The 9,945-nt window shown below is 65.4% G+C and overlaps 1 protein-coding gene across 1 annotated transcript; it reads left to right on the forward strand.

Moving 5' to 3' along the window:
• Window positions 1-443: 443 nt before the first annotated feature.
• Window positions 444-9,813, forward strand: TFAP4 (transcription factor AP-4). The gene is made up of 7 exons (XM_080383565.1): window positions 444-786; window positions 4,755-4,920; window positions 5,449-5,547; window positions 6,083-6,253; window positions 6,530-6,667; window positions 8,178-8,336; window positions 8,456-9,813. The coding sequence occupies exons 1-7, from the start codon at window positions 533-535 to the stop codon at window positions 8,648-8,650; spliced, it is 1,182 nt and encodes a 393-aa protein (XP_080239691.1). The 5' UTR covers window positions 444-532; the 3' UTR covers window positions 8,651-9,813.
• The last annotated feature ends 132 nt before the right edge of the window (window positions 9,814-9,945 follow it).

Raw genomic sequence — 9,945 nt, forward strand, 5'->3', positions numbered from 1 at the left:
GGGGTCAGGTCAGGATGGGGACAAGACAGGTCAGGATGGGATAGGATGGGACTAGGGCAGGATGGGATGAAGTGGGATAGGGACAGGGCAGGATGGGATGGGATAGGATAGGATCAGAGGAGCTAGGGCAGGATGGGATGGGATAGGATAGGATCAGAGGAGCTAGGGCAGGATGGGATGGGGTCAGGTCGGGATGGGGACGAGACAGGTTAGGATGGGATGGGATAGGATGGGATTAGGGCAGGATGGGATGAGGTGGGACAGGGACAGGTCAGGTCGGGATGGGATGGATGGGATGGACAGGATCGGGGGGGGGGGCGAGGGCAGGATGGGATGGGCCGGGGTCGGGCCGGGCCGGGCCGGGCTGGGGCAGGGCAGGGCAGGGCAGGGCAGGGCAGGGCAGGGCCGGGCCGGGGCAGGGCCGGGCAGGGAGGGTGGCCGGGCCGGGCCGAGCCCCGGAGCCCCGAGCCCGGCGCGGGAGGTGGTGCCGGGCCCGCTCCCCCGCCCCCGCCCCGCGCCGTCCTTTGTTTACATGGGCCGGTGGCGGGCGGGGGCGGCGCCGCGGGGGCGGCGGGCGGGGGCAGGCGGCGGGCGGGAGCCGCGCTCGCACCAGCTGTTTCCCGCCTTGAGCCGCAGGCAGAGGCCGCCGGAGCCGGAGCCGGAGCCGGGCCCGGGCGCCCCCCGCCGCCCCCCCGGTATGGAGTACTTCATGGTGCCGGCCCAGAAGGTGCCGTCCCTGCAACACTTCAGGAAATCCGAGAAGGAGGTCATCGGCGGGCTCTGCAGGTGGGGGCGCGGGGGAGGCGGGGGGACCCCCGGCGGCGGAGGGGCGGGAGGGGGGGGGGAGCAGCAATAAAAAAAAAAAACACACGTTTTTAGGGTTTTTTTTTGGCGGCGGAGGGGAGGGGGCGCGCTGCCGGGGGGAGCGCGGCGCGGCCGCCGCAGCCCCACCGCCCGCACGTGGTCCCGGCCGCGCACATGGGGCCGGGCGGCCACGCGTGGCCGGGAGCGGGAGGCGCCTCCCGGCCGCCCCCGCCGCGGGGCTGGGGGGGGCTGCGGGGGTGGGGGGCCGGGGGTGTGTGCGGGGGGGTGGGGGGGGTCCGGCGGGGTGTGCGCGGGGGGGGTGTGTTTACTGCCGGGCCTGGCCGTGACTCTGCAGCCCTCCCGGAGGAGGCGGGTCGTGCCCGGGGCTGCCGGGACATGTAGTGCGGGGAGGCGGCGGCACAAAGCCCGGGACGCGCCGGCGGAGCCCCGGGGGATCGGGGACCCGCACCCCCGGCTGCCCGTCCCCCCCCCCTCCCCGGCCCCGCATCGGGGCCGGAGCCCCGGGGCTGCTCCGCGCCGGCGGGGCCTGGCGGGGAGGCGGCGGCCGGCGGGGCCCCGCCACGCGTGGGGGGCGGCACAGGCCCCTCGGGGCCACGCGGGGCGGCCCGCGGCGCTCCGGGCCCCGGGGGTGGTACAGGGACCCCCCGCCACCCCCGCGGGCCTTGCCCCGCCGTGGGGCGGGCCTGAGCGGCCGGGCCTGCCGCGCCTGGGGGGCGGCGTGGGGCCCTGTGGGGCAGCCCGGGCCCGTGGGGCCCAGCCCGGCCGTGGGGCAGCCAGGCCCCGCTGCACGTGTGGGGCAGGCCCGGCCCTGCCGTGGGGCAGCCTTGCCCCGGCTGCCGCATGCTCCCCCCATGGGGCAGCCCTGCCCCACGGGCCCACCCGCGGTGGGGGGTTGGGTCCCGGGGATGCTCGGGGGGTGCCCACCCCTCAGGCCCTGGGGGTGCGGCTGTGGGGCAGGGGTGCGGGGCTGTGGGGTGGTTGCACCGGGGTCCCCCACCTTGGGTGACTGCGGGGGGCTGTGGGCCCGTGGCCGGGGTGGAGGGGCAGCTGTGTGGGGTGGGAAATGCAGCCGCCCTGCCCGGGGTCTGCGTGGCCCCACACCTGGTCCGGCATGGGGCAGAGCTCTGGGGGAGCCTCGCTGCCTTTGCCCTGCCCCGAGCTGGGGACGCCCTGCCTGGGGGGCTGGTGGTGCAGGGGGATGCCCTGCCTGCAAGCTCGGGGTGCGGGGGGGGGGACACCCTGCTTGTAACCTCAGGGACAGCCTGCCTGAAAGCTTAGTGAGCTCGGGGATGCCCTTTGTGCAAGCTTGGGGACACCCTGCCTTCGGGCTCCAGCAGCCTGGGGATGCCCTGCCTGTGATCCTGGGGACACCCTGCCTGCCAGCTCCCGGCACTCGGGGATGCCCTGCCTGTGATCCTGGGGACACCCTGCCTGCCAGCTCAGGTGCACCCTGCTTGCAACCTCAGGGGCAGGCTGCCTGCAAGCTTAGTGAGCTTGGGGACGCCCTTCCTGCAGGCGTGGGGATACTCTTGCTTCTGAATTGGGGGACACCCTGCCTGTGACCTCGGGGAGCTTGGCGCGTCCCTGCCTGCATGGCCGTGCCTCCCTGGCGCACCAGTGCACACCGCAGCACGAGTTGCAGATGTGAGCAGGCAGAGTGGGGCATCTGCCACGGGCCTGCCAAGCTCCAGGTCTCTGTGCCAGGCCGGGGCAGTGCTGCGGCAGTGGCCGGCTCAGACACCCCCGTGGGTTTGTTTCCCTCGAGGTCTGAGCGAGTGCGATGTCCCTGCTGGGCTTTACTGGGGGCTGCTGTGCTACTGGGGTGGGAAGCACCAAATTCTACTTGCCCAACCCAAACCCCACGGCACTGGCACCGGGCTGGGGACACCCTGGGGGCTGCTCGCCGGTGCTAGGGCTGTGGTGGGTGCCACCTGCTCCCCCTGCCTCTGTCTTGCCCCATCCCTGGTGGTGCTGGGTGCCTGGTAGGCTTCTGAACCCGTGGGTTTTTTCCCTCCTTTCCATATTTTGCTGTCACTTCTCAGGTCTCTTCCCAGGAAGAGCAGCTGGGGCAGGTTGCGGGGGGTCTGCCGGTGAGGAAGCAGGCTCTTCCTCCTTCCCCGGTATTTAAGAAACCGCTTCCGTGCTGCCCGGTCCTGGGCCTCTCCATCCCATTCCCCTTGCACGGCCACAGCTGGCAGTCCGACATCCCAGAGCAGCGCTTTGGCCGCCTCCCCGACCTTACCAGGCATCGCTGCAGGGAGACAGGGGACAGACTGCCTGTACAGAGGGATGATGTCCCCGAGACCAGCTGGGGTTTGGCATGTTCCGGGGGTGAGCTTGGGGCTGGTTTTTGGCAGGAGCAGGGAGGCAAGTGGGAGCCTTGTGCCATGGTCCCACCGCAGGCAGCTCTTGGTTCATGTGGCTGACGGCTGCTGCCTGCGAGTGGGGCAGACCCCCAGGCACCCATACCAGCTCCACACCCCCCAGGACGCCCACTGGGAGCTGCATGGGAGGGAACCAACCAGTTCAGCGGGCAGTTGGCACCTGGTGCCAGCCTGCACCAGGATGCTGCCTCAGTGGTTGGGGACAAATTCCTGTCCCCCTGGGCTGAGCTGGGGTCCCCTTCCCTGTCCCCATGTATCTTGGAGCAGTGGCAGCGTGTTCCCTGGTCACAACAGGCGATGGGTGGCTTGGGAGCCTGCGAGCACTGTGTGGGCACACAGTGGTGCTGTGAGCAGGGCTTGGCTTTGCTCTGGGCTCCCAAACCTCCACGGTTCTGCCGTGGCCTCGCCGGGAAGGCAGGAGGGCTGCCGGGCTTTGATTGCCAGCCCGGTGTTGGCAAGGCATTGGGTGGGACAGTCCTGTCTCCCTGTCCTGGAGCCGATGGGCACCCGAGTGGGAGGCTGAAGCCTGTCTTATCTTGCTCCAACCCTTGTGTTTAGTCTTCAGTGCCCCGCAGCACCCCTGGCGCTGGCAGCCTGGCGGGCGGGTGGTGGGTGCTGGGTGCTTGCTGGCACCCTGGCAGGCGCTGCTGCCGGCAGCAGTGGGGAGGCGAAATGGCGTGGCAGGGGCTGCCAGTCGTGTTGGTTTGGTGTAATGGCCAACCATTGCCCTGTGCTCAGGGTGTTAATTGCCAGTGCCAGCCACTGCCCAACAGGCTCGGCGTCCCTGCCGTCCAAAATCCTTGCTGGGACGCAGTCGCCCTGCTCCCTGGGGTGTTTTGGGGAAGAAGCGAGGTGTAGGTGAAGGAGCTGGACGCCCATGGTGGTGGGCTTTGCTTGGGGGGCTGGTGCCCTGGGCCCATCGGTGATGGCCTTGGCTGGCCAGAGCCCTCGTCACCACCATCCCCACTTGCTGCCAGCGGCATTGCCGGCTCTGGGAGGCATTTCCCGGGCCATCTGTGGGGCGAGGGCGTGGGGGGCGAGGAGGCAGTGGCAGGAAGCAGGCAGGAGCTGCGGCTTGGGGTGGGGACGGGGGCTTCTCTGCTGGGAGCTGTCATCTGGAAGCCATCAGCGGGGCGGGAGGGAAGGAGCCGCCTTCCCGGGGCCACACACGCTGGCCAGCCCCATGGGGACGCAGCCGGCCGGCCCGCAGCCTCCCTCACCCGCCTGGGGGTCCCCACCGTGCCCTGCCCTCCCCTCGCCCAGGCTGGCCGCCAGCGCTGGCATTGGGCAGCCTGTGTCTGAGCCTGGTGGACCTGGGGGACTGCAGTGGGGCGATGCACCCTCCAGAGCTTTGAGTACGGGGCTGGAGAAACCCTCCCACCCGCTTTCATGCTCACCAGTGCCGCAGCCATCGGCATCCATCCGTGTTTCCCATCCCTTTGGCATCTTGGCATTGTCATTGTGGAGAGAGGGGGGGACATGGCCGGGGCGAGCTGGCAGCAGGGGTACAGTCCCCTTGTCTCTAACCCCAAACCTCTCTTGTAGCTTGGCTAACATCCCATTGACTCCGGAGACCCAGCGGGACCAGGAGCGGCGGATACGCAGGGAAATTGCCAACAGCAACGAGAGAAGGCGGATGCAGAGCATCAATGCTGGCTTCCAGTCTCTGAAAACCCTCATCCCACACACGGATGGGGAGAAGCTCAGCAAGGTGAGTGGGACATCACTGGGGCTGCGGCAATGTGGGATGCGGATGCCAGTCCTGCACGTGGAAGTTTTTGGCATTGCGTGTTGGGCAGAACAGGGTTGTAAGAGTAATTGGGGTATTTGCATATGTTAAATCAGTGATGGGGGTCTCTGCTGGGGAGGTTTCTTTGGTGGGAGTGAGTGTGTGACTCAGACCTGGTGTCCTGGAGTGGTCTGGGTGTGTGTGACAGCACCCAGCACCCCAGGAGCAGGGTGGCATGTGCCTGGGTGAGGAGATGGTCCTGCTGCAGAGGAGCTGGTGCTTGGCAGCTGGTCGGGTTCCTGAGATGGGTGAACTGGAGGTTCACCATGGTGGAAAGCCCAGGGAAGACCTGGGGGTGAAGCAGACCCTGGATGGAGATGTCGGGGCTGAGCAAGGAGTGGTGGTGCTGCTGCCTCCTGGGCAGGGAGGGAGCTCAGCAGGAGGGGGGGCTTCTTCTGGGGACACCGGAGTCTCTCCTGCCTCAGTGTGCCCCTCCTGGCTCTCCTGCAGGCGGCCATCCTCCAGCAGACGGCCGAGTACATCTTCTCCTTGGAGCAGGAGAAGACTCGGCTACTGCAGCAGAACACCCAGCTCAAGCGGTTCATCCAGGTAGCACCTGCCTGTGCACCCCAGGGATGGGATGGGATGGGACAGGACAGTCCCAGCTGGCTGGGGAGGGGATGTCATCGCCTGTTCCTTGGGGTCAGGGTGAGACCTTCTGCCCTAATAAGCCAGGGAATCGAGATGGTTCGCACCCTCCTGGCAGGATGGAGGAGCCCTGTTCAACCCAGCATCCCTTACCTGGCAGGGGGAGAAGGGCTGGGGTCCCACTTTTCCATTTGGGGTATCAGGGTACAGCCCCGTGGCAGCTCCCCCTCTGAGGTGGCCCGGTTGAGCTGTCCTGGGTGTCAGTGTGAGAAGCAGGTTTGCACGAGGCTGCGGGGTGGTGAGGACGAGGAGGATGGGCACGTACAGGGTGCAGGAGCCCATCTGTCCCCAGGCGTTGCCCCCATCCTCAGGGAGAACCCCCCCGGGAGCTGTGCTGGGGGGCAGCTGAGGGGATGGCATCACCCCAATGTGATCTGGATGGTGGGGAGAGCATCGGGGCTGGTCCCCACCCCCCTGACACTTTGTGCCCGTGCAGGAGTTCAGCGGCTCCTCCCCGAAACGGCGACGGGCGGAGGACAAAGATGAGGGGATCGGCTCGCCAGACATCTGGGAGGACGAGAAGGCTGAGGATCTGCGGCGGGAGATGATTGAGCTCCGGCAGCAGCTGGACAAGGAGCGCTCGGTCCGCATGATGCTGGAGGAGCAGGTGAGGGCGCGCAGGGCCGGCCCCGGCCGGCTGTGCGCGGGGTGGGCTCGCCCTCTAGCGGGCTGTGCCACGGCCGGCCCGGAGCCCCCCAGGGACGCCGGTGCTGCCAGCGCGGCTGCTGCCCTGGCCACCTCTGCTCCACGCTTGGCCGTGGGCTCCCTGCTTCTGCTGGGTCCACCCCACAGAGGGGGGCAGCCCGTGGCTGGGGGTGGGGAGGGTGCCGTGCCGGGAGCGGGCTGGGCTCCCCACTGATGCTGGGGTGCTCTCGGCTGGCAGGTTCGCTCCCTGGAGGCCCACATGTACCCCGAGAAGCTGAAGGTGATCGCTCAGCAAGTGCAGCTCCAGCAGCAACAGGAACAGGTGAGGTTGCTGCACCAGGAGAAGCTAGAGCGTGAGCAGCAGATCCGAACCCAGGTGAGTGTGCAGATGCCATCCCAGCCCACCCTGGCCGTAGCCCACCTGTGGGGACCCCCTGGTGGCCTCCCACCCCCTGAGCGGTGCAGCCAGGTGCTCAGCTGGTGAAATACAGAGGGACGGGATGGTTCAGTGATGTGCTTTCTCGTGAGCTGGCTGGGTTGGACAGCAACGTCCCAGCAAAGCGCTTGTGCTGGGGGAACTGGAAGAGCCTCCTACAGTGCTCAGGTGGGCTGCGCTTGCAGGCACCCCTGTTTTAGGGGCGGGGGGGATCCATGGCTTGGACCATGCTGAGGCAGCTTGCAGGCGGCTCTGTTCCCCAGTGCAGAGGGTTTTTTATGGGGAAGGTCGCTTTCCGGCGTCAGGGATTCAGCTTGGCGTGAGCGAGCCCATGGCTTTCCAAGGCTGTGCTGGGAGGTGCTGGATGCAGCCACCCACAACTCATCCCACCCCAGTGCTGTGTCCCTCCCTCCTAGGTCCTCCCCACCAGGCATGGGTGGAGAGCAGCTCCCGCTCTGGTGAGCTGTGGGTCCTGCTCCACCTCCCACCGGGCGTGTTTCCTCACCCTCATGAGTGATAAATGGGCACCTGTCCCATCCGTGGGTGATGCCAGCAAGTCATGATGGCACCACGGCCGGCAGCTGATGCAGGTCATGCTCTCTGTGCTGGCATGGGTGGCTTGCAGCGGCACGGAGGCCAGCCCCATCTCTGGGGTTCACCTCTCGCTGGGTGACCCCTGATGAGTTTCGGGGACCCCCACATCGCTCCCTGCCACCTGCCAGGCTGGGAAAGGGGAGCGGGCAAGCTGACAGGCGGCGCTGCTGGGCAGGCGTGGCAGGACAGCGGGGCAGGAGCCTTCAGCCTTTTTCCCTGGCACAGTTGGATTTGCCAACAGTGGGGGGAGCCTTACGCCAGCCCTGTGCGGTGAGGAGGCAGCGCAGTGCTGCTACCCGGTCCTTGCTCACTGCTGCCCTCGAGCTCAGCCTGGGGACGTGCCAGTCTGAGCAGCTTCTAAGGGAGGGGGAGAAACCAGCTTCTTCCCTCCTTTGGCTTCTGCAGAGCTGCATCCCGCAGGATTCCTGCCGGCCACCTCCTGGGGAAGTTCAGCCTATTTTTAGGTGAACTCTCCTTAGCCTCCTGCTAGGGTGGATCTTCCCATCCACTGTTTTAGCAAGGATCTCTGAGGGGTGTGGTGGGGTTCCCAGCTGCACAGGTCGGGGTGATGGGGAGGGCTGGCGCTTGTCTCACCTGGTTTATAAGCCCAGATTTTTCCCCCTTTGGGATACAGGGAATCCTTCACGTTCTGCTCTGCCAAAGCTAACGGCAGCTTTTAGCTGGCATCCTCTTGCGTCCATCCGGGATGGGTGAACTGGTGCAGCTGAGCTGCTGCTTCAGCTTTTTCAGGCTCTGGAAGGAGTTTGGATTCCACAAACAAGCATGATGCACTCCCTATCGCTGCCGTGCCCAGGTCCCTGCTGACTGGGTTGGGGGTTTTTGCTTCTCTCCCCAGCTCCTGCCATCACATGCTCCCCCAGCACCCACCCACCACCCCACCGTGATTGTTCCAGCGCCACCTCCCTCCCATCACGTCACCGTGGTCACCATGGGCCCATCCTCAGTCATCAACACAGTCTCCACATCCCGGCAAAACCTGGACACCATTGTTCAGGTAAGGGGGGTAATTGGGGAGGCCAGTGGCGGGGGGGCTTTGGGGGAATCCCAGCCCCCCCCGGGGTGCATCAGAAGCTGGGACACGGTGTCCTGACGGCTGGTGGTTGTCATCGGCAGGCGATCCAGCACATCGAGGGAACGCAGGAGAAGCAGCTGCAGGAAGAGGAGCAGAGACGCGCCGTCATCGTGACACCGGCACGCGCCTGCCCTGAGCCCTCTGCCTCCGACACCGCCTCTGACACCGAGGGCAACGACAGTGACTCCATGGACCAGAGCAAAGAAGAGCCCTCGGGGGACGGGGAGCTGCCCTGACACCCCCTGGCCGGCAGCTGGGGAGGGGAGATGGGGCGGGGGCGGGAAACGTCAGAGAATATGCTGAAATTTTTAAAAAATACAACATGATTTGGGTCTCTTTTATGACCTTTTTCCAATACTGTAAAGCAGAGTGCTAGAAGCAGGCAAAGGTCACCCTTCAGCCTGGGGGGTGGTGGGCGCTTGAGGGCGGCCACAGCGGGAAGGGGGGGGGGGCACGGGGTGCAGTGGGATGGCAAGGGGTGGGGTGGGATTTTAGGGACAGGGGTTTGCAGCCCCCCCCACCCCATTTTATCACTGTCCCCCCTCCCCCCACCGTCTTGCAGGGAATCCTGCCAAGCTAGCAGCAGCCCCGGTGTTCCTGATGGTGTTCCCTAGGGACAGGGCCTTCGGTTGGGATCTTAATTTGTTTTTTCCTCCTCTTTTGTGGTTTTTCTTTTTTTCTTTTAATTAAGTGTTAATTTTTAAGCAGGGGGAGATGCCAAGTGACACGGCAGCAAAGGTGGGACAGGGTCCCCTGGCTTCGGGGTACAACCAGCCCCACCACAGCTCCTGCACCCTGCACAGGGCAGCGAAAAACCCTTTGGAGATTAAAAATTCCTGAGATGATGCCATCGGAGCACAGGCAGGAGGGCCGGCATGTGACACCCCCCCGGCGTTTCCAACACCCACCTTCTCGGCATGGGGATGGCAGTTTGGGGGCTGATTTTACTCCCCGCCCCAAGTCTCTGTCTCCATCCCTGTCCCCCCCACCCTTCTCCCATCCCTCCTTTAAGCACTTAATCCGGTTTGCGGGGTCTGTCAGCTCCGAAGAGCTTTTCTATTTCGTGATTGTGTCGCTTGGGTCTGTCATGGCGGGCGGGGGGGTGGTGGGTATCTCCATTTTTGTGTGTTCCCCCCCCCTCGCCCTCGCCACCCCCCACCCGGCTGTAGGGTTTTAGGCCAGTTGTGTGTAGAGCCTTGGTGGTATTTGGTAGGTTCCCCCCCAGCTGCAGCTGTTTCTTGGTTCCTTTTCCTATTTTTTTTTTTTGTATTTTTTTTACGATTTTCAGGTCTGTGTTGATTGAGAAGCTATTCTATTTTGTTAAGAAAGTGGAAAAAAAAAAAAGAGGCTCGTGCCTTTGTAAAGAAACAAAATAAAGTTTGTACTTGGTTTTTTAGAAGCTTGGTCCTGGCGTTCGTGTTTGTGGGGGAGATGGGGACAGGGACAGATCTGGCCCCTGTGGGACACCGATCCCTCTCCAGGGATGCAGGGCTCGCGGGGAGGGCAGGGGAACGCTGCCTGCACTGGGGAT

This window comes from Falco punctatus, assembly GCF_963210335.1.
Source record: "Falco punctatus genome assembly, chromosome: 4".
Lineage (NCBI taxonomy): Eukaryota > Metazoa > Chordata > Aves > Falconiformes > Falconidae > Falco > Falco punctatus.